This window comes from Sorex fumeus, unplaced genomic scaffold, assembly GCF_029834395.1.
Source record: "Sorex fumeus unplaced genomic scaffold, SorFum_2.1 ptg000003l, whole genome shotgun sequence".
Lineage (NCBI taxonomy): Eukaryota > Metazoa > Chordata > Mammalia > Eulipotyphla > Soricidae > Sorex > Sorex fumeus.
Window position 1 is genome coordinate 11,940,930 of NW_026606060.1, and position 25,100 is coordinate 11,966,029.

The following is a 25,100-nucleotide window of genomic DNA, read 5'->3' on the forward strand; positions in this document are numbered from 1 at the left end:
GGACTTGCAAAGTGAGACTCAGCCTTTCAGACTTCACAGACTAGGACTTAAGTCAAGCATCTATTAGGGGTATGTTGCTGAACCAGGGCTGGGGCAAAAGCAGAGCCCATAGGGCATTTGCCTTGCACAGGGCCAAACCGGGAATTGATTTCTACATCCCTTTCTGAGACCCAGGCAAGCTACTGAGGATATCCAGCTAGCAAGGCAGACTCTGGCAAGCCACCCATGACATATTTGATATGCCAAAAGCAGTAGCAACAAGTCTCACAATTTTTTGTGAGATGTTACTGGTGCCTTCTCCAGCAAATCTATGAACAATGGGAGGACAATGCTACAGTGCTACAGTTGTTGGACCACCTCAGTGGGAACTGAATTTACAATTAGGATTCTCCTAGGAAGGTGGTGATGGAAGAAGTAGATTTCTCTCATGAACAATTATTTCTCAGTCTGAGAAAAGAACTCAAAAGACATCATGTGGATAGAAATATTTATTATCATTATTTGACAAACCAGGCTTTAAGCATAAAAGAGAGGTTTTTGGTTAGACTGGGGAGGACATATAGAGGATATATTGTGCAGGGTTAAAATTGGGTGGAGATTTGGTTCCAGAATATAGTAAAAGACTGGAAGAATAGCCTTGAGGAGCTGCTACAGTTGATTCAGCTGTAGATTTCTGAGCAGATTTAGCTCTCAAACTTGCAGACGTAGGGCAGCATAGTCTTACAGCTAAAATTTTGCCATTTTTCATAGCCTAGAGAGACAAGAAGAGGAGAAATGAGTGGACTATTGAATGCTGTGACCTGAGACAGGGGCACCATAATAAGGGTCAATATCCCTTCCTCCTTGCTTGTGTAATACTCCTGCTCCAAGAAAAAGGGGCTCAAGAAAAAGAGAGCTGAGAGAGGCTAGGAAAGGGAAAACAGTCATGAATATGGAAATTTACCCCCCTCCAAAAGGTCAGGCTTAAAAACTTTTTTGGGGATATGCCAGAAGTGGAACAGATCTTCACATAGAAATTTGTCTTGTTCTTACCTGTGCTGCTAACAACAGCCCCGCAGTACCCGGCATTGTTAGGGAGTCCTTTCAACCAGGCATCGTAGTTCAGCAGATCACCATTAATCCACTCCCATCCACCTGCCTGGGGTTGACTCTGTGAAGACAAGACAGATGGAAACCTGAGTCTCAATTTCCCCTGGGATGCTCTGGCAGCATCTTCACTGTAATCCCTGAGTGACACCCAGCATCAAAGAATCTGTTTGTTTGTGGAGGTGATCTGGGAAGGAACTCTGAAAATTAAATCTAAGTTTTTGATCTAGTGTGTAGGAGTCTAAGTCACTAATACCAGTGAGAGTAGGAAGGATTGTTTAGCTAAACAATTGGTGCAATACAGGCTATGTACCTCTGGGCCTCAAAGGTCATATAGATTCTGTAGTGGACAGTGTACTCACCCTTCACTTATCAACAACTGGCACATCTTAGGCACCATCACTGGCCAGAGCACAAAACTGACCTAGGAAGTCTTAGTACATATTGTTTGAAAGGGGGCATTGATGACAGCTAGAGATGAGGCCACACCAAACAATGCAAAACTTCAAAGGGGCTCAGGGCTCAATTTTACAGAAGCACATTTGATTACTCTGAATTTCAGGGTTGTCTGATCTAATTATTTGACAGACTAAGGAGATCGGGTGACTCAGGATGGCAAATGTAGCTGTAAAGTTAACTGAGTATAGAAGATGCAATATCACCTCTGTGGAGTCATGGAAACCAATCCAGACAGAAGAGTATGTTGTGCCAGCATTCTTGATGAGGGTGCCCACGAAGTAGCCCTCAGACTCAGTGAGCACAGACACAAGGTGTCCATTGCGACGTTTCTGGCATTCGGACTATGAAACAAAGGAAGAGATTGAGAAAAAGCTTGCATTAACTCTGGGAATTAAGAAGTGGAATAAGATAAGCAAGAGCAGGTATACTGTTTATGTGTTTATCATTCTACCTAGTATGTCACAATAAAATGTAATCTCCCCTGAACTCCATTGTCTAAGCCCCCCACCAAACACACACACACACACACACACACACACACACACACACACAAATATACATCCCAGTTGCAAATAAAGCTACTCACATCTGCATCCATAAAGGATTTTGCTATCTTAAGAAAAAGCATAACAGTGGTTGCCATAAGCCTTAAAGCCTCTGGGGCACGCACCTAGCTCATGGAGACAGCTCTTCATTCTGCAGGTCTTCACCTGAAATAGAAAATATAAAGGAGTGTTGTAGTGAAAAAGAAGAATGGATATTTTGTTGGAAACGGAACAAAGAGGATATGCATAAGTGTGGTACTTGGAATAGTCTACCATGACAATCCATCAGCGTTTTGGAATGCTTTCAAGTGTGGCCAGAAAAATTCTCTATGAAATCATATATTCTACTATGTCACTTGGACTTTATAAAATGCCCAAATTGAGCTTCTAGATCAGATTATACCACAACACAGGGGCTGGATGTGGGAACTCTTACCTTTCACCTGGGCTTGGAGCACCAGGCAGGAGAGCACCAGCCAAGCAACAGTGACCATGGGAGGCAGCATCTTGTCTCACTGGAAGAGGCTGTCAGAGGCAGGGATGGAAGTTGGGTCAGGCAGATGGCTAGCAGAGGAGCCACTGCTCCATCTCCCGATCTCCTCTGTTTAATTCTCAGGAGTAAGTTGACCTGTCTAACTTGTATCTCCCAGAATGGTGACAGAACTGATTTGATATTTTGATATTCTACCCATGAGTCCTCTCAGGTTGACAACTGCTGAGTCTGACAGCATTTGTGTCCTCTTGGGAATAGGAATTTTTTCCACCCTTCCTCTGGAATCTGAGAATAATTCCTAACTCTGAGAGCATCTTGTATCAACTCCCACTTACCTTACTTGCCGGGGATGTTTGATGGTTTGTCAGATCAAGAATGAGCAGCCTTTTTAAAGTTGCTCTGAGGAAGGGACGCTGCAATGAATGACTCAAAGTTCTGACCTTGAGTGGGTGCTAGGAAAGACAAGGGGTTTTAGGCAATTTCTGAAATGGGGAGGATTCTTCCTTGAAATGGCTGGGAATTGCCACAGGTGTAGCCTATTTCAGGAAGGAGATTAACACCTTCTCTGTACTACTGCCAGCTGTAATTTTCCCCACATGTCATTTTTTTTATAGCCCACAAGATATGCAATCAGATCTCATCACAGTTTTTCATTGGTACCATGGAGAATAGGACGATTTCAAGAAGTTAGGACAGAGAGAGTAAACTTGACAGAAGAACAGTGTTGCAATATCATCAGCAAATTGTTCATGTTGTAGGTGCTCTAACTTTGTCATGTTTTTAATAAATATTCTTTTAATTATATTACCATATTTAATTATATTGCCATATAAAAAAGATATAATACCATATAAAAACAGATGAATTAAATACTAAAATAATATTTGATCAGTAAATATGCATAAAACAATACTATATGAGATACATACCTACTGGTGTAGCCCTCAAAACAGAACACACACACACACACACACACACACACACACACACACACGTGCCCATAATCTGAAAAGTGGAATGATAATATGTTGACAAAAGGCAGCACCCATGTCCCCTGAAAGGCAATTTTGTGTTACTTTGAATCTCTTGGGCTCCGCAAGATAGTTCCAGTGTCTACTAGCACTGATGGACCTGAGTGGTGCCTCCTTCTTCGATACCCTCCTTTAAGTGCTCTTCTGTTGTTAAGTTTCACCATATTGTCCTGGAACACCATTGGATCACTTAACATATCCCAGTTCCCCAAACCCCACGGCTCTGGATCTTACACATTTTGAAGACAAAATATTTAAATGAAATAATCACCCAGAGAAATAGCCCCAGAGAAAAGAAAATTTTAAAAAAATAGTAAAAGAAGAAACATGAGCGTGGTTTGGAGAAAAGTGAATTGTAATTTCTTAAAATCTTGCTTAACTAGTGTTGATATATTCTTCCATATATGAATCTCCTTAAGGCTATGTGTAATTTTAGACAAACGTATTACACATGATTTCTTGCTCTCTTTTTCAAATTTCCTTTTTATTTTATTGTAAATTATCTTAAAAACATATATTAAATCACAGACTCATGTTTCTTTGAAATCATTTCATTGAAAACTTCTCTATAAGATTATATGGGGAGATTAAAATATATTACTAATTAAACATGTATTAAAGTTGAGAAATGTATCATCATTTTTACTCACTTTTCCATTGATATTTTATATGAAATTATAAATATGCTTATAAATAAAAATTATATCTGTATAGCACAGTGGTAGGGTGTTCGCCTTACAAGCGGCCAACATGTCCGACCCGAGTTCGATTCCTCCGCCCCTCTCGGAGAGCCCGGCAAGCTACCGAGAGTATTCGATATGCCAAACACAGTAACAACAAAGTCTCCAATGGAGACGTTACTGGGCCCGCTCGAGCAAATCGACGATCAACAGGAGGGCCTTTACCTTTACCTTTACCTATATTTGTTCACTTAATCACTTAATCACTTAACTTCCCGTTAGGAAACCAGTAACTACAACTGGTCTCATTCACCTGACCCTGACCTATATTTGTTATAGTGATAAATTCCTGGGAGATTACTTATAAGTAAATGGAGTTTTTCTGAATGGAATTTTTCTGAAAAAAAGCTTTCTTAGCATATATAACATAACACTGTGAAAATACTATGTAGGCCAGATAATCTCATCACCGGCCACCATCCATATCACACAGCTACTTCTCCCCGAAGGGTCCCCCATAACCATGCCACTGGACTCCTCGCCAGGCTGTTTTCACTTGGGACACCCCAGAGGGGGTGAGTAAGAGCACTCTCTGCCCCAAGAGACTCAGTCCCAGGAGCCAAAGACCTCCACAATCCAAACGCCACAATGCTCAAGGCCAATCCACACATGCTCAGTCCAAGCCTCCCACGAGTGAACATATTCCTAGAGGAGGGATCAGCCACTTTTGCGGCCACACAACACATCATAAGACATTACCATTACTCATCCTCTGTAATTACCAAAGCACATTTTACGGGGTTCAGATAGTAGGCAACTAATCTGAAGAGGCTACTAATAAATATAGAGGGAAATATATATATATACATATATATATACATGCATATTTTCAGATATATACACAGAAGCTCACATCAACCAAACTTTAAAAGAATGTTAGTGATATCCTAAAAGAATGTCTTAATGGTTCCTGCCAAAATAGAACAATATTCACACTATTTTCTATATGAACACATTTTTAAGCATGTTCAGCAGTTCTACATAACAGACAATACAAAATATATTATTTCAGTTGTGTTTTGTGACAGAGATTGTAGCTTGGGATGGAAACATCCCAAATTTGGTGGTGGGAAGGTGTAATGTTGGTGCGATTGGTGTTTAAATATTAAAATTGGGATTGGTATTTGAATATTAAATGTAATAAAATATTGTGAACTAACTTATAAAATAAAAAATGTTAAAAAAAAGAATATGAGAAGAGGGGAATAAGAAAGTATTTAAAGTAGTAGAGTGTATACTTCCACATGTACAAAGCCCTGCATTTTTCCCCTTGGATCTTTGGCAACACCTCCCCCCTGAGCCAGTGAGTCATTCTGGTGGTCAGCACTACAGAACCAAATACTTCCAGGACCTCCCTAAGCACTTCTGGGTGTATCTCTTGAGTTTCAGGGTTACCTAAGGAAAATGAAGAAATGGTAACTGGAATACCAGGGAAGAAACTGACAACCAAAAATCAGTTGACTAAAAAATTTTTACCCCCAAATGTAAAGTGATATATTTGTGAATAGTCTTAATTGTACAAAGATTGTGATGACATATTAAATTCCAGTTTGATAATACTGATGTATGTATATGTTAAGTGTAGATTTTCCTGTAATATCTGTAACACATTTTTCATAATTTGAATTTTCTCATGTTTGTTTTTCATTGTTGTAGATTAAATATATTTCTTATAATATAATTAGTTTCTGTCTTTTACAAAAGCTAAATTTTGGGGCAGGACATACTTCATCAGTAGAGCTTTTATTTAGCAGTTGTGGGAGGCCCAGAATTTAGATCCCAGCACTTAAGGGTACAATAAAAGAATAATTTAATTTGAAATATTCTTGAAGGTAAATCATGGATTTTAAACTCATCATTGTATTGAGTTTCAAAGAGGAGAAACATAATGTATTGACTGACTTTCATAAAGTATGTGAAATATGGGTGTCCTTATTGATGAACATATGAATATAACTAAACATTCCATATTACCCTGTGTTTATAGGAGGTGTTACTCCTTTCTGCCTGACTGCCCCCTAACCCTGCTCCAATGTAAAACATCATTAAGACCATTCTCTCAACTTGTAGAAATATTGAAAGTTTTAATTACCCAGTGTTTATTCAGAACTTTGCAGAAGAAAAATGTCGTTATTGACTAGGCTAATCACAAATTTAGCTTTTAATATGGTTGTTTCCACTTTTTTGCTTTTTATATTTAATTACTTAATAAAAATATGACCACCTAGATGTTGTTCTTTAGGAGCTGCATAAGAATACAAATAATGTAATACTAGCAAAATTTTCCTCTTATATTTAAAAGGATTACAATTAGTTGTTACATGTTGAAGGGTGTGCAGCTTTTTGCCATTTAAAAAAAGTGTTCCTGCAGAGCCTCATGGGATGGGGGCTGTAACTGGCCCTTCGTCCCTCCCCAACGAGACCCCAAGTTGCCACCCACGAACGGTTCCTCCAGCTCCTGAATGGCCATGATCAGAGGCCAGAGGAACACAAAACAATCTCAGAACCCAGTGCCTTCTGGCAGAAATGCTTCTGGATTGTGAATTAAACTATGGCCCCATGCCGCCCTGGGTGGTGGGAGGGCATTGTCCCTTCCGCCTTCTTCCCCTCAATTCCATGGTGACCACCATCTTTCAGAGCCTATTGGACTGAGAAGTATGAGCCTGCAGTGATGAGACACATGGGAAATCATGGCATGGGGGCTAGAACTGGCCCTTCTCCCCACTCCTACAGGACCCCAAGTTGCCATGGCTCCTCTGACTCCTGAATGGTCATGATCCCAGAGGCATACAAACCAGTTTCAGAACCCAGGAGCTTCTGAGTTTTTGAAGTTCAAGAGTTTTTGAAGAGAGGCGTTTTATTGTGGCTATCTCTCTCTTGGTGTTCCTTGCACAGTCATGGAGGTGCTGAATCAGTCGATCGTATTCCTTGTCAATGTTGTCAATGACGGGATCTTCCCATGTTGCAGCAATAGTACCAAAGAGCTCCCAGTTGGTGGTCATTCTGGGAGTTCTCTTCTTAAACTTTGCATCTCATTCTCCTTACTCTGTGAAGTAGAATTTTGCACAAAGGAGATGGTGGTCCGATCCTGGTGAACCAACAGCGACATTGGTCAGGCAAAACCATTGATTTAATATGATGTGGTCAATTTCGTTGTTGAACCATCCACCGGGAGACTCCCATGTCCAACTTTCAGATTTGGCATTCTGGAACTGTGAGTTACCATGGAGAGTCTTGGTAAACATGATGAACTCAAACAGTCTCTCACCCTGTTCGTTCCATTCTAGGCCATGGGTCCTGATGTGGAGTTCTTTGGCTGATCTTCTCGTTCCTAACTTAGCATTAAAATCATGACAATGATCTTGTAGAAGGTGTGGTCTTCTTTATAGAACTTCTCCAGCTCCATGTAGAACTTCTCAATTTCTCCTTCATCATAATTGGATGTTGGTGCATAGGCAATGAAAATAGTAACTGCTGGCAGTGAGCCATATCTATTCAAGTATAATCATCCAATTTGAGTTGTTAGCCATTCAAATGAATCAGTGTTTATGGCTAAGTTCATGTTGACAAGGACACTGACAGCACTGACATCTCTTTTATGGCATGTTCTGAGGAACACTTCTTCTCCAGAGTCGAAAATGGCGTGATGTGATTGATACCTTCTCATCTCAGTTAGACCAATGATGTCATACTTGATCTTTTGCGCTTGCACCATCATGTCCTCAATGGATGCATCTGATGCCAGCGTACGTGCAGACAGTTATTTTTCTCCTTGTTTGTTTTGGCAGCCTTGGTCGGTCCTGAGATTTTATGAGCCTTTAGTCAAGCATCTATGCAGGGGTATATTGCTGAACTTGGGCTGGAGTGATAGCACAGCCTATGGGGCATTTGCCTTGCACAGATCTGAACCAGGTTTGATTCCTCCCTCCCCCTCCAAGAGCCCAGCAAGCTACGGAGAGTATCTGTCCACACAGCAGAGGATGGCAGCTACCCATGACATATTTGATATGCCAAAACCAGTAAGAACAAGTCTCACAATATTTTGTGAGTTGTTACTGGTGCCCGCTCGAGCAAATCGATGAACAACAGGAGGACAGTGCTACAGTGCTACAGTTGCTGGACCACTCAGTGAGAATTTATAATTAGGATTTTCCTAGAAAGTTGGATGATGGAAGAACTAGATATCTCTCACAAACAATTATTTCTCAGTCTGAGAACAGAACTCAAAGTACATCATGTGGATAGAAATATTTAATATCATTGTTTGTCAAGCCAGATGTTAAGCATAAAAGAGAGGCTTTTGGTGAGGCTGGGGAGGACTATAGAGTATGTGTTGTCCAGGGTTGAAATCAGGTGGAGATTTGCTTCCAGGATACATTATAAGACTGGAAGAATAGCCTCGTGGAGTCGCATGTTGATTCAGCCTGTAGATTTCTAGATTTCTGACTGGATTTAGCTCTCAAACTTGCAGACGTAGGGTAGCACAGTTCTACAGATAAAATTTTGCCATTTTTCATAGCCTAAAGAAAAAAGGAGAAATGAGTGGAGTGTTTAAAGCTATGACCTGAAAAAAAAGCACCACAATAAGGGTCAAAGTCCCTCCTTCCTTCTTTTTTGCATCATACTTCTGATACATGGAAAAGGGACTCAAGGAAAAGTGAGCTAAAAGATATTAGGAAAGGGTAAACAATCATGAATTTGGAAATTTACCTCCTTCCAAAAGGTCAGGCTTAGAAACTGATTTTGGGGATATGGCAGAAGAGGAACAGATCTGCATATAGAAGTTTGTCTCGTTCTTACCTAGTTTGCTAACAACAGCTCCACAGTACCCGGCATTGTTAGGAAGTCCTGTCCCCCAGACCAGATAGTTCACCAGATCACCATTAATCCACTCCCATCCACCTGCGTGGGGTTGACTCTGTGAAGACAAGACAGATGGATATCTGAGTCTCAGTTTCCCCTGGGATGCTCTGGCAGCATCTTCACTGGAATCTCTGAGTGTCACCCAGCATCAGAGAATCTGTTTCACTCTTTGAGCAGGTGATCTAGAGAGGAATTCTAAAAATTCTCTCGAAAGCCCTGGTCTAGTGTGTAAGAGTCAAAGTCACTATTACCAGTGAGAGTAGCAAGGATTGTTTAGCAAAACAAGTGGTGCAATATAGCCTATGCAACTCTAGGTCTCAAAGGACATGTAGATTCTGTAGTGGAAAGTGAACCCATCCTTCATTTATCAACAACTAGGCACACCTTAGGCACCATTACTGGCCAGAGCACAAAACTGACCTAGGAAGACTTTAGTACACATTATTTGAAAAGGGCATTGATGTGAGCTACAGATGAGGCCACACCATAAAACGCAGAACTTCAAAGTGGCTCTGGTGTTCATTTCCCAGGAGAACATCTGACTACTCTGAATATCAGGGTTGCCTGGTCTAATTATTTGGCAGACTAAGGAGACTGGGTGACACAGGATGGCAAATGTAGCTATATAGTTAACCGAGTATAGAAGACGTAATCTCATCTTTGTGGAATGATAACCCCATCCGGTAGCACAGTGGTAGGGCATTTGCCTTACAAGCAGCCAACATGGCCGACCCGAGTTCAATTCTTCCGCCCCTCTCGGAGAGCCCGGCAAGCTACCGAGAGTATCTCGCCCACATGGCAGAGCCTGGCAAGCTACCCGTGATGTATTCGATATGCCAAACACAGTAACAAGTCTCATGATGGAGACATTATTGGGCCCACTCGAGCAAATCAATGAACAACGGGAAGACTGACCGTGACCGACCGTGGAATGATGGACTCCAAACCAGACAGAAGAGGATGTTGTGCCAGAATTCTTGATGAGGGAGCCCATGAAGTAGCCCTCAGACTCAGTGAGAGCAGACACGAGATGTCCATTATGACATTTCTGGCATTCTGACTATGAGAGGAAAGAAGCGATTGAGAAAAAACTTGCATTGATACTGGGACTTAAGAAGTGGATGAAGATAAGCTAGAACAGGTGTACTGTAAATTGTGCTTATCATTCTAACTAGTAGGTCTCAATAAAATGGCATATCTCCTGAAGGCCATTGTCTAAGTCCCCCCCCCACCTACACACACACACACACACACACACACACACAAACACACATCCCAGTTGCAAGTACAGCTACTCACATATGCATCCATAAAGAATTTTGCTATCTTAAAATAGGCATAACAGTAGTTGCCATAAGCCTTGGAGCCTTTGGGACACCTGGCTCTTGGAGACAGCTCTTTCTTCTGAAGGTCTTCCTCTCATATATGAAAATACAAAGGAGTGTTGTAGTGAAAAAGAAGAGTGGGTATTTTGTTGGAAAAGGAACCAAGAGGATATGCATAAGAGCAGTACTTGGAATAATCTACCATGACAATCCGTCAGCGTTTTGGAATGCTATCAAGTGTCATCAGAAACATTCGATATGGTAACATATATCCCATCAGGTCACTTGGATTTTATAAAATGCCCAAAATGTGCCCCTTGATCAGAATATTCCACAGAGTGGCTGGATGAGGGAATGCTTACCTTTCATCTGGGCTTGGAGTATCATGCAGGAGAGCACCAGCCAAGTGACAGTGGACATTGGAGACAGCATTTTGTCTCACTGAAGGAGGCCGTCAGAAGCAGAGATGGCGGTTTGATCAGGCAGCAGAGGAGCCACTGGTCCATCTCCCTGTATCCTTTGTTTGATTCTCAGGAGTAAGTTGACCTGACTAACTTGTGTCTCTCAGTATGTTGACAGAACAGATTTGATATTCTGATATTCCATCCATGAGACCTCTCAGGTTTACCATAGCTGAGACTGATAGAGCTTGTGTCTTCTCCGTAGCAGGAATCTTTCCACCTATTCTATGGAATCTGATTTGGCGGGGATCTTCTATCAACTCCCACTTACCTTACTTACCATGGAAGATTGATGGTGTGTGAGATCAAGAACAAGACGTGATGAGCGAAGGGTGCTGCAATGAATGACACAAAATTCTGAACTTGAGAGGGCTGGTGGAAAAGGCAAGGCAGGGGTTCTAGGAAATTTCTGAAATTGGGAGAAGCCTTCCTTGAAGAGTCTGGGAATTGAAACATAAGTAACCTATTTCAGATATGAGATTAACACCTTCTCTGCACTACTGCCACCTGTAATTTTCCCCACATATCAGTGTTTTCTTATAGCCTACAAGATATGGAAATCAGATCTCATCACTTTTTTTCGTTGGTACCATGCAGAAGAGGGATAATTTGTAGAAATCAAGACATTGAAAGTAAACCTGATAGAAAACAGTGTTTAGAGGGTCATCGGCACACTTTTCATGTTGTAGGTGCTCTAAATTTGTTATGTTTTTAATAAACAATTTTAATCATATTACAAATTTATGAACTAAAAAGTAAAATTGTAATTGATCAGTCAATACCTGCAAAAAACATTACTATAAACGATATATGTCTACTGCTTTAGCCCTCAAAATCTCAAAATAACACACACACACACACACACACACACACACACGCAATCTGAAAGAAGGAAAGGAGGAATGTTGACAAAAGGCAGCACCCTTCATGCAGTCAACCCTGTTAACACACTGTCCCATGAAAGGCCATTGTGTGTTACATTGAATATCTGGTGCTTTTTATGATAATTCCAGTAATGGCTAGCACTTACATGCCTGTGTGGTGCCTCCTCCTTGTATCCCCTCCTTGAAGTACTCTCCAGTTGTCAAGTTTCGCCATATTGTCCCTGGAACTCCATTATAGCACTTGGAATATCACAGTTCCCAATGCTCTGAAGCAGACACATTTTGAAGAAAAAGTAGTTAAATAAAATAATCACCTAGAGAAATAGCCTGAGAGAAAATAAAATTTAAAGCAAATGGTAAAAAAAGCAACATGAACATGGTTTGGTTAAGAGTGAACTGTAGTTCTTTAAAATCTGGCTTTACTGGTGTTGATAGATTCTTCCATATATCAATCTCCTTAAGGTGAGGCACAATAAGAGAGCAACATATCTACACATAATTACTTGCTTTCTTTTTCAAATATCTTTTTACTTCACTATAATTTGATTTTAAAACACCAATCAAATCACAGACTCACGTTTCTTTGAAGTCATTTCATTGAAAAATTGTCTATTAGGTTTTATGGAGTGATTAAAATGTATTACTGATTAAACCTGTGTTTGAGTTGAGAAATGTATCATCATTTTTGTTCACCTTTCCATTGACAGTTTATATGAAATTATAAATATACTTATAAATAAAAATTATATCTGTATTATTTGTTATAGTGATAAATTCCTGGTAGAATACTTATAAATAGAGGGAGTTTTTCTGATTGACATAAATTTTTCTGATGGAATTTGTATAAAAACAAAACTTTCTAAGCATATATAACATAACACTGAAAATATTCTACAAAAAGAGAGAAGAAATAAAGAAACCACATGGAAAATAGACCTAAAACTCTATTCCATTTAGTCACAGTAAAAAATGAATGTATAGGTGTTTGTAGTCCTGAGAAGATGTTTATCTGTTATCTGAAAGAGGCACAGCTGTGGCAATTCTCACCCACTGCTAGTAAGACCCTCCATATTTCAGGAACCTCCTGGAATCCCTGCCTGGTCTTTCCCAGCAGGCTTCTCAAGGTTTCAACTTTGCATTATTCATTGCAGTATCCCTCCCTCAGAACATCTTTTTAAAGGATGGTCCTTCCTGCCCTGACAGATTATCAAAGTTCCCTATAAGAAAGGCAAGTGGGAACTGATATAGATGCTAGAGGAAGAAGGTAAAGGATTTCCACTTCTGAGAGGACACACACACACTGTCAGACTCAGCAGTGATAAATCTGAGAGGCCTCCTGGGTAGAATATTTAGAGTATCAAATCTGTTCTGTCACCATACTAGGAGCTGAACTATCAATCATCTGGGAATCAAACAAATAAAACAGGGAGATGGAGCAGTGGTTTCTCTGCTAGCCTTCTGCCTGACCCAACTTCCATCCTTCCCTCTGACAGACTCCTCCAGTGAAACAAGATGCTGCATCCCATGACCACTGTTGCTTGGCTTGTGCTCTGATGCCTGGCACTCCAAGCCCAGGTGGAAGGTAAGCGTTCACACATCCAGCCATTGTATCGTCGAATATTCCAATCTGGGAGCACAATTTATGCATTTTATAAAATCCAAGTTAAGGGAATAGCATATTCCTCATCTATTGTTTATGGTTACACTTGAAAGCATTCTGAATGTGTTGGAAACGCTGAGGGATTGTAATTGTTCTAAGTACTGCCGTACTGCCGTACTGTCTTTTCCGACAAAATTCCAATTGTTCTTTTGCACTACAGCACTCCTTTATATTTTTCTGTGTCAGGGGAAGACCTGAAGAATGAAGAGCTGCTTCCACGAATCAGGTGTCCCCAACACTCATTCGCTTATGACAATCGCTGCTATGCCTTCTATATGTCACCAAAATCCTGGATGGATGCAGCTGTGAGTAACTGTATTTCCAAATGAGATGTGTCTGGAGGGGGAGCACTTTGTAGTTGGGGGTCTTTAGACATTGGAGTTACAGGAACCTCCATTCTATAGGAATATACTAGGTAGAATAGTAAGCACAATTTGCAGTACACTTGTTCTTGGTTCTCTCCATCCACTTCCAAATTCCCATTGTTATCCCATGTTTTCCTTCTTTCTTTCATAGTTCAAATGCAGAAAACGTCCCTATGGAGATCTTGTATCTGTGTTGACTGAGTCTGAGGCCAACTTTGTGGCCACCCTCATCAACGAGAGTAATAATGAAACCCCTCTCGTCTGGATTGGCCTCCATGACCCCTCAGAGGTGAGATTACATCTTCTGTACTCAGATAACTTTAATGCTACATTTGCAATTCTGGTTATTATGTCTCCTGAGCCTTCCCAAGAATTACACCAGACAAGAATGGGAACTCAAAGAAGTCAGAGTCTCTCCTGCATAATGAAAGGCAAAGCCCTTTAAATATCTGGGTTCTGTGAAGTGCCCTCATCTCCAGCTGCCATCAATCCCCCCATGTATCCCAATTTCTTTCTTTTTTTTATGTAGGACTACTGCTATTTATTCAGCCACTTATTAGCTGATTGATTTGGGCATGAACTCCACCTTACTTTGTTTTTCATAGTTTTATTTATTTATTTATTTTTCTTCTTATATGCATTTATTGAATCACTGTGGGAAAAGTTACTAAGATTTCAGGTTTAAATCTCAGTCATACAATGATCAAACACCTCTCCCTTCACCAGGACTCATGTTTTACCACCAAGAACTCCAATATACTCCCCTCTCACCCCTCCCAATGCCTGTGAGGCAGATGATTTCCACTTAACTCTTCTCTACATTGATTACATTCATTATTTTGACAAAAATGCACCATTATTGTTTAGAATTTCCCCCCAAAAATCAGAATTGCTGAAAATGCATTGTGAAATACTTTGTTTTCTATAGCTGGTTATGAGAATCATATAATGACTTTGGATTTCTGCAAAGAGCCAGATGATTATGAGATTGGTTTCTGTATGACTGGTGTTAAGGCTGTGCTTGAGAGCCGCTCGTGGGGGGCGACTCGTGACCTCGGTAGGGCGTAAAGTACGAGCCGGTACTGCCCCAATAAGCTCTGAGGCTGCGGCCACCTTGCTACTGGGGTGGGGGGGAAGGCGGAAGGGAGCAACACCCTTTCCCTCCCAGGGAGGCATGCTGCTGTAGTTTAATGCATGGTCCATTCACTTTTCTGCTACAAGCTGTCGGGCTCTGAATTAAGTCCTTTTGCCTCTGGAGCCATGGCCATGCTGGAGAGCTTCATGTGGGGGGCAACTTGTGACCTCAGTAGGCGTGAGGGACGAGCCGGTACTGCCCCCCTTCCCATGAGACTGCAGTTTCCCCGTCACCACTGGCTCACACCTGGCTTTCCTATAAGCTCTGAGGCGGTGGCCACATTGCTGTTGGAGGGCTGGGAAGGCGGAAGGAAGCAACACCATCTTCCTCCCAGGGAGGCATGGCGCTATAGTATAACACATAGTCCATTCACTTTTCTGCCGCAAGCTGCTGTGCTCTGGACTAAGTCCTTTTGCCTCTGGAGCCATGGCTGTGCCTGAGAGCTGCTTGTGGGGGGCAAATTGTGACCTTGGTAGGGCGTGAAGGACAAGCCAGTACTGCCTCCCTTACCAGGAGACTGCAGTTGCCCTGTCACCGCTGGCTCATACCTGGCTTTCCAAGAAGCTCTGAGGTGGTGGCCACCTTGTATGCAGTCCAGATGCATGTATGCCAAAAGCAGCTGGGTTTTGAGATTCATCTCTGAGTCTCTGAGTTCATGGCCATCAAGCAGATTGATCAGGAGCCAGAGAGGCCATTTGTAGGCAGCAACTCAGAGTCTCGCTGGGATGGGGAGGACAGGGCCAGTTCCACCCCCATCTGGTGAGGCCACATGTGTCTCATCACTACAGGCTCAAACCTGACTGTCCAGTGGCCTCTGGAGGATGGCGGTCACTGGGAAGCCAAGGGAAATGGGCCAAGGCACGAAACGTATTCCCAACTGGAGTGGCCCACCCCCAGTATCCTCATGTAGGAACAGGCTGCATTTCTTCCAAAAGCCTTTGGGTTCCAAGATTCATTTCTGAGTCTCTGGATCATGGTTGTTAAGCAGTTCGATCAGGAACCAGAGAGGCCATGCCTCCAATTATATAGCTGAGCCATAGGTGGTTTGTGCCTGTGTTTCCCACATACCTAACTTTTGGCCATTTACTTTCTTGGTAAACTTTGCCCCAAGTTTTTGGGGTCTGGAAAAATGCTTAGCAGCAATTTTGAGGTATCTGAAAGTGTATCCCAATTTCATACAATGTGCACTAAATACTTCCTAGGTCAATATTGCAGTTTCCAGGGGCCTAAGATGTACTGAGTTGTTGATAAATGAAGGGTGACTTCATTGGCCACTACAGAATCTACATGAACTTTTAGGTCCAGAGATGCATAGCCTGTATTGCATCACATGTTGTAGCTAAACAATCCTTGATACTCTGACAGGTAATGGTGATTCTCACTCTTAGTCTCTACAGCAAGGCTTTAGAGGAAATTTCAAAAGTTCCTCCTTTAGATCACCTCCACAAAGAGCCAAACAGATTCTCTGATACTGGGTGTCACTCATGGATTCCAGTGAAGATGATGCCCAGAGTATTCCAGGAGCAAGTGAGACCCATGTGTCTATTATTTCCTATTTGTCATAGGGTTCATTTCCAAATACATGGGAGTGGATTGCCAGCAATGTGATGGACTATGTTGCCTGGGAGTACGGTGTGCCAACTGGTTCAGGCTACCGTGGGACCGTTTCCTATAGATCAGGTAAAAATGAAGCAAGCTTCCATTTTCAGAACTGTTTCCATCATCCATCTCCCCAAAACTAGTTTCTAAGCTTGACCTTTAGGTAGAGAACAAATTTACAAATGCATGGTTTATTTGCCTTTTCCTAGACTCTCTCAGGTCTCTTTTTACTGAACTATTTTGCCTTAAAGGAGGGATTTTTTTTTAAAATAGGAGGGATGGACTTTGACCCTGCCTGTGATGCCTCTCTATCAGTTTCATAGCTTTATACAAGCCACTCATTTCTTCTCTTCTTGTCTCTAGGCTACAAATACTGGAAAGGCCATGACTGTACAAAGCACTTACCATACGTCTGCAAGTTTAGGTACTAGATCATGTCAGAAATCTAAAGGCTGAATTAGCATGCAGCAACTCATGGATATTCTTCTGGTCTCAAAATGGATCCTTGAAGAAAATCTCTCCCAGCTCTCAACCCTGTAAGCCACATCTCTTCCCCCTCCTCCCCATTCACACTGCATGTCTTTCTTGTATGGTCAAGCCTGGTTTATTAAATAATAAATATAAATACTCCTAGCCATGTTAATGATGTCTTTTTTAAATAATCCACACCACTTACTCTATTTTATATTTTCCTTTGGCATATTTAATCATTTAAATTAATATGTTGTTTATTTTCTTTGCATATTTTTTTCTATCACACAAAAATCCATAAAGTTAATTAAACATATTAGTTTGGTATTCTATTCATTCACTATTTATCATCTGGCATAGTCCTTATAAAATAGTTCTGAGCTGAAATGAGAGCAATTGGAATTAGTGATACATTACTAGAATTATTTAATTTATTTTCGTGGGTATGTATGCAACTTTATGAACCTTTCCAATACAATATAAACATGTTGCAACTGCTCGTTTTTCTCTTTTATTATCTCTTATTTATTTTTATTTATGTTTAATGAATAATTATAAAATATAGTTACAGACTTGCAAACTTTCGTGCTTACATTTTAGTCACACAATCAATGATCGAGTATCCATCCCTCCACCAGTGCCCATTCTCTACCACCAATCATGTCAGTATCCCACCATCCACCTACAACCCACCCCACCCCCATCCCCTGTTGAAGGAAGATTCCATTTTACTCTCTCTCTCCTTTAGGATTTTGTGGTTTGCAATGCACGTATTAAGTGGCCATCATATTCGGTCTATAGTCTACTTTCAGCACACATCTCCAATCCTAAGTGGGTCCTCCAAGCATCCTTTAATTGGTGTTAACTTCTGCATCTGAGCTGCTTTTCCCCCACCATGTGAGGCTGGCTTCCAAGCCTTAGAGCATCCTCCTGGTCCTTATCTCTAATATCCTTGGGTGTTAGTCTCCCATTTTTCTACTTTATATACACAAATGGGTGCAGTCTTTGTATATCTGTTCCTCTCTTTCTCGTTCATTTCACTTATCATGATACTCTCCATTTTAGTCCACTTATATGCAAATTTCATGACTTCATCTTTTCTAACAGCTGAATAGTATTCCATCGGGTAGATGTACCAAAGTTTCTTTAACCAGTCACCTGTTCTCAGGCACTCAATTTTTTCCAGATTCTGGCTATTGTAAACAGTGCTTCAATGAACATACAGATGCAGATGTCATTTTGACTATACTTTTTTACATCTCCGGAATATAGTCCCAAAAGTGGTATTGCTGGGCCAAATGGAAGTTCAATTTCTAATTTTTTGAGAAACATCCATATGTTTTCCAAAAGGGCTGAACCAGTTGGCATTCTCACCAGCAGTGAAGGAGAGTCCCCTTCTCCCCACATCCACTCCAGCACTGGTTGCTTTTGTTCTTTTGGATGCGTGCCAGTCTCTGTGGGATAATATCTCATCTTTGCTTTGATCTGCATCTCCCTGGTGATTAGTGATGTAGAGCATTCTCTCATGTGCCTTTTAGCCATTTGTATTTCTTCTTTGAAAGAGTTTCTGTTCATTTCATTGCCCCATTTTCTGATGGGGTTGGAAGTTTTCTTCTTATGGAGTTCAATCAGTAACTTGTATATCCTTGATACCAACCCTTTATCAGATGGGTATTAAATGAATATCCTTTCCCATTCTATACACTGACATTATATTCTGATCAATGTTTCTTTTGAGTTACAGAAGCTTCTTAGTTTAATATAATTCCATTTGTTTATCTCTGTTTCCATTTGCCCGGTCAGTGGCGAATCATCTTTGAAGATTCCTTTAGCTTCAATGTCGTGGAGGGTTTTGCTGACCTTGTCTTCAAAGTACCTTGTGGATTACGGTCTGATGTTGAGGTCTTTAATCCATTTTGAGCTGAATTTTGTGCATGGTGTTAGGTAGAGGTCTGAGCCCATTTTTTTGTATGTAGCTTTCCAATTTTTCAAGCACCATTTGTTAAAAAGGCTTTCCTTGCTCCACTTCACATTTCTTGCTCCCTAATCAAAGATCATGAGAATGTGTGTAAGGATACTCAACCTTGTTCCACTGTTTTACTGCCCTGCCTTTCTTCCATGCTGTTTTAGTTATTACCTCTTTGTGTCAGAGATTTTGGTTCGGGGAGGTAATGCCTCCCATCTTCTTTTTCCCAAGAATTGCTTTAGCAATTCATGATGGTTTATTGTTCCATATGAATATCAGAAGTGTTTGATCCACTTCTTTGAAGAGTGTCGTGGGTATCCTTATGGGGATCACATTGAATCTGTGTAACTCTTTGGGAAATATTGACATTTTGACAATCCATGAGTAGGGGAAGTTTTTCCATTTTCTCGGTCCTCTTTAATTTCATGAAGTAACGTTTTGTAGTTTTCTTTGTACAGGTCCTTTACCTCCTTAGTTAAGCTGATTCAGAGGTACATGATTTTCTGAGACAGGATTGTGAACAGGATTGATTTCTTAATATCACTTTCTTCTCTTCTCTTTTATTATTTCTATATAGGAAAGCCATGGTCTTTTGGATATTGATTTTATAGCCTGCAACTTTACTATGCAGGTCTCTTGTTTCTAGGAGTTTCTTGGTAGAGGCTTTGGGATTGTCTAAATAAAGTATCATATCATCTGCAAATTGTGAGAGCTATATTTCTTCCTTTCATATCTGGATGCCATTAATATATCGTTCTTGCTTAACTGCTATTGTACATACTTCCAGTACTATATTGAACAGAAGTGGTGAGAGTGGGCATCCTTGTCTTGTCCCTGATCTTAGAGGGAAGGCTCTTAGTTTTTCCCCATTGAGGATAATGCTTGCCATAGGTTTGTGGTTGATGGCTTTAACTATGTTGAGGAAGGTGCCTTCTATACCCATTGTGGTGAGAGTTTACATCATGAACTGGTGCTGTATCTTTTCAAATGCTTTCTCTGCATCTATGGATATGATCATATGGTTTTTATCCTTTCTTTTGTTCATATGATGAATTATTTTGATTGACTTCCAAATGCTAAACCATCCTTGCATCCCTAGGATGAATCCCACTTATTTGTAGTGTATGATCTTTTTGATGAGTTGTTGGATTCTATTTGCTAATATTTTGTTGAGGATCTTTGCATCTGTGTTTATTAGAGATATAGGCCTGTAATTTTCTTTCTTTGGGGGGGGTATCTGTATGCTTTTGGTATTTGGGTGATATATGCCTCATACAAACTGTGGCAGTATTTCTGTTTCCTTGATTTACTGGAAAAGCTTGAAAAAAACTGGCAGTAGGTCCTCTTTAAATGTTTGGAGGAATTTGCTAATGAATCCATCTGGACCTGGGCTTTTATTTTTGGGAAGACTTTTGATTACAGTTTCAATTTTCTTGATGTTAATAGGTCTATTCAGGTACTCTATGTTTTCTTGATTCAGCTTTGGGAGATTATAGGGATTCAGGAATTTATCCATTTCTTCTAGGTTCTCTTGTTTTGTGGCATACAGACTTCCAAAGTAGTCTCTGATGATCCTTTGAATCTCTTTGGTTTCTGTTGTGATATCCCCATTTTTATTTCTGATTCGATTTATTAGGGTTTTCTCTCTCTGTGTTTCTTTGTGAGTGTTGCTATTGGTTTATCTATCTTATTTATTTTCTCGAAGAACCAGCTCTTGGTTTCATCAATCTTTCAGATTGTTTCTTTGGTTTTCATGTCGTTGATTTATGCTCTAAGTTTTATGATCTCTTTCCTTTTGCCTGATTTGGTCTCCTTCTGTTGATCCTTTTCTAAGATCCTGAGCTCTGAAGTCAAGTTGTTTATGTGCATCCTTTCTTCCATCCTGAGATATGCTTGCAGAGCTATAATTTTTTCCCCTTAATACGGCTTTTGCTGCATCCCATAAGTTCTGGTAGCTTATGTCTTCATTCTCATTTGTTTTCAAGTGTCTTGATTTTGTCCTTGACTTCCTTTCTGATCCACTCATTGTTCAGCATTGAGTTGTTTAATTTCAGGTGTTTGATTCGGTTCTCCATGTCCGTGTGTGATTCACTTCTATTATCAGTGCATCATGGTCTGAAAAGATTGTTGATACTATTTCTATATTCCTGATTCTATTGAGTTATGTTTTGTGGCCTAGCACATGCTCTATTTTGGAAAATGTTCCATGTGCACTGGAGAAGAATGTGTATTCTTTCTTTTGGGGGTGTAAAGCCCTGTATAGGTCTATAAGCTTTTTCTCTTCCATTTCATCTTTCAAAGCCAACGTTTTCTTGCTGAGTTCTGTTCTTGTTGATCTATCCAGAGGTAATAAGGCAATGTTGCAATCTCCAGCTACTATTGTGTTGCTAGTAAAGTCATCCTTAAAATCTGTTAGCAATTGTTTTAAGTATTTAACTGTTCCCTATTAAGTGCATATACATTTAAGAGTGTGATTTCTCCCTGTTGTACGTATCCCTTGATGAAGAGAAAATAGCCTTTGCTGTCCTTCTCATCTTTATTAACGTGAAATTAGTGTCGTCGGATACTAGTATGCCACCGCAGCTTTTTTGAGGGAGCTGTTTGCTTGATGGATTGTTTTCTATCCTTTCACTTTGGGTCTGTGTTTGCTCTGACTGTTGAGATGAGTTTCTTGTAAGCAGCAGAAGGTTGGGTTCTGTCTCTGTATCCATTTTGCCACTCTGTGTCTCTCTAATTGGTGAATTTAGAATACTGATGTTGACAGAGATTATTGTTATGGGGTTTTGTGTCATCTTTCTGTAAGGGTCTGTTGTGGTTGTAGGGTTTGTCTGGTCTTAGCCCTTGTTTTAGGTTTGGTTTTGAGTCTATGAAGTTCCTGAGCTGCTATTTATCTAGAATATAGTGTAGCATGCCTTTGATTTTGAGTGAGAGTTTAGCTGGATAGAGTATTCTTGGTGAAGCATTCATTTCAGTGATTTTTTTCACTATATCCTGCCATTGCCTTCGGCTTTGGAGGGTTTCCTCTGTTAAGTCTGCTGTGAATCGAAGGGGTACTCCTTTGTATGTGATTTCCTTCTTTGACTTTGCTGCTAGCAGTATTGTATCGCTATAGGCAGCATCAATCATTCTATCTATGATATGTCTTGGAGTGTTTTTGTTAGGGTCTCTTTTAGCTGGCACCCTTCGGGCTCCTTGAAACTGAATGGCTGCATTGTGGAGCTCTGGGAATTTTTCAGCAATGGTTTGTTTAACCGTAGTTTTTCCACTGGGATTGTTTCCCTGAGCTTCTAGTAGTCCAATGATTCTAATCTTGTTCCTCTTGGAATCATCTTCAACGACTCTGATTCTCTGTAGAGCTATTTTGAGTTCCCTTGCTACTGTTTGTTGTTGCCTGTTGACTTTGTGCAGCTGATCTTCCAGCTCACTGATTCTCTCTTCAGCTGCGGTCATTCTACTGTTGAGGGCAGAGACTGAGTTTTTCATTTCGTCTACGGAATCTTATTCGTGACATTTCTGCTCTCATTTATTCCCCTAATTTATCGATTTTTTCTGTCATGTTACTGGATGTCTGTCTGATTGTTTCATTGAGTTGATTGAACATCTTCATGACTTTGTATCTGAATTCTATGTCAGACAGGTCCCTTAGGTGAGCAGCATCTACAGAGGCTTCTGGATTCTTTTCCTCATCCTCCTCATGTGGTGGGTTTTTGCGTTGCTTCTTCATGTTGGTGTGTAGGTATGGGGACTAGGTTTCTTGGTATGGGTAAATCACCTGCGGCCTCATGAGCGTTGGCCCACTGAAAATTAAGCCACGCCCACTTCCACAGAAGCCACGCCCGATTCTGAAGAGGCCACTCCCCCACGAAAACTTGATGTGTGTTGGGGGGTAAAGATAGGGTGGCGGAGAAGATCAGCACAGCTTGGGAGATGAGAAGAGGAAGAGGCAGAAGCTCAGAGCTGCTTTTCTCCCAGCATCCAAGAAGACACCTGGGGGCCTTTCAGGGAGAAATCCAAGAACCGGGTCGAGTACCAGGGATAAACTGACCTGGGTGGCGGAGAAGATCAGCACTGCTTGGGAGACAAGAAGAGACTTAGTCCTTCTTTTAACTTGAGTTTTGAGTCTATGAGGTTCCTGGGCTGTTGTTTATCCAAAATGTAGTGTATCATTCCTTCAAGTTTGAGTGAGAGTTTAGCCAGATAAAGTATTCTAGGTGAGGTGCTCATTTCATTTAATTTTTTCACTATATCCCACCATTGTCTTTGGGATTAGAGGATTTCCTCTGATAGGTCTGCTGTAAATCTAAGGGGTGTTCCTTTATATGTGATTTCCTTCTCTGATCTTGCTGCTTGCAGTATTTTGTCTCTCTCTGTGGCAACCATCATTCTGACTATGATGTACCTTGAAGTGTTTTTATTAGGATCTTTTTCAGCTGGCACACTTCTGGCCCTTTGGATCTGGATGCCTTCATTCTCTAACCCTGGGAACTATTCAGCAATGATTTCCTTAACTGTGGCTTTTTCATTGAGGTTGCCTCCCTGTTCTTCTAGTACTCTGATGATTCTAATGTTTTTCCTCTTGGAATCATCCCCTAGGCCTCTGATTTGCCCTAGAGCTATTTTGAGATCTTTTCCTATTGTTTGTTGTTACTTGTAAGCTTTCTGCAGTTCATCTTCCAGCTCACTGATTCTGTCTTCAGCTGTAGTCATTCTACTGTTGAGGGCACCCACTGATATTTTTTATTTCATCTATGGAATCTTTTATTTGTGAGACTTCTGATTGCAGCTTTCTTACTTCTGCTTTCATTTCTTACTGTATTTTCTTGACTGTCTGTTCCATGGTTTCTTTCATGTCCTCCTTTAATTTGCTGGATGTCTGGTCCCCTGTTTCTTTATTTCCTTGAACATCCTCAGTATTTCATCTCTGAATTATTTATAGGAAAGATCGCATTTGTGGGTAACCCTTGTTGAGGCTTCTGGACTCTTTATTCACCTCCCCTTGCATTGGGAATTTGCACTGTTTCTTCATGTTTTTCTGGTTGTCTGGAAGTGGGATCTTCCAGTTCACTAGCACTATTCCCTCTTACTGCTATAAAGGATTCTGGGTGAGCTCAGTCAGTGGTGGTCACCTTTTTTCCCCTTCTAGAATACGTCCTTCTGTTCAGGTATTTCTCTGTGATTTATGTGAGGCCTCCAGTGAAGTTTTGGAGAATGTATTCTTTTATATTTGGCTTTGTACAGCTTTTGTGTTCATTGCTATTTTGTATAAATTGGAATAGATTTGTGTTCACTGGTACTTTGGTGCAATTGGAGTAGGCTTGTGGTCTATTGGCCTATTGTGTTTGAGGTAGCCAGGGAGCTCTTTACAGAATTAGGTAATTGGGATTGAGATGTGAGTCCAGAGTTCCAGGAGAGAGGAGAAAATGACTGCAGCCAGAAGCCACTCCTTCTGCCAAAAAGGCCACGCCCACAGTGGTGAAGGACATGCCCCCTGCCAGCCCGGGGAATGCTGGGTTGAATTTAGGCCCACTGCAAATGTGCGGGGACTGGGCACTCCGTCAGGGAAGTAGGCACACCTGAAAGGGGAAGGTGGAGGCGCTGGAATGCTGCGCCTGAGGGCAGTATGCACTGCTCATGGGGTGCTGGGACGATTTCAGGTCCAGTGCAGGCGGGGGTGCATGCACAAGGACTGGGGAAAATGTTGTATTTTCAGTACTGTTCTCAGAGCATCACTGAGGAATAACTGTGCGTGAGAGATATCTGGTTCTACCTCCATCCACCTTCATCCAGATCCCTACGAAAATCCCAATTGTAAATCACTACTGATGTGATCCAGCAATATACCCCTGCAAAGATTCTTGGTTTAAGTCCTGGATTCTGAAGCGGCTGAGTCTCACTCTGAAAGCCCACTCAGCTGTGCTGTATCTGTGCACAATGTCAGCTATACTGGGACACTCTAGAACCCCTCTGCCCCCCCCCCCCCCCCCGTAGATCCATTCTGTGGCTCATCTAGATTTGCT

The 25,100-nt window shown here is 41.0% G+C and overlaps 2 protein-coding genes across 2 annotated transcripts; one reads left to right on the forward strand and one right to left on the reverse strand.

Moving 5' to 3' along the window:
- Positions 1–653: 653 nt before the first annotated feature.
- Positions 654–10,607, reverse strand: LOC130024970 (lithostathine-like). The gene is made up of 4 exons (XM_056115815.1): positions 10,517–10,607; positions 1,749–1,886; positions 1,033–1,150; positions 654–751 (listed from the first exon to the last, which is right to left on the reverse strand). Exons 1-4 carry the CDS (start codon positions 10,526–10,528, stop codon positions 684–686), a joined length of 336 nt encoding a protein of 111 aa, XP_055971790.1. The 5' UTR covers positions 10,529–10,607; the 3' UTR covers positions 654–683.
- Positions 10,608–10,745: 138 nt separating this feature from the next.
- LOC130028264 (lithostathine-like) lies at positions 10,746–17,077 on the forward strand. The gene is made up of 5 exons (XM_056119017.1): positions 10,746–10,803; positions 13,734–13,852; positions 14,064–14,201; positions 16,613–16,727; positions 17,010–17,077. The coding sequence occupies exons 1-5, from the start codon at positions 10,746–10,748 to the stop codon at positions 17,075–17,077; spliced, it is 498 nt and encodes a 165-aa protein (XP_055974992.1).
- The last annotated feature ends 8,023 nt before the right edge of the window (positions 17,078–25,100 follow it).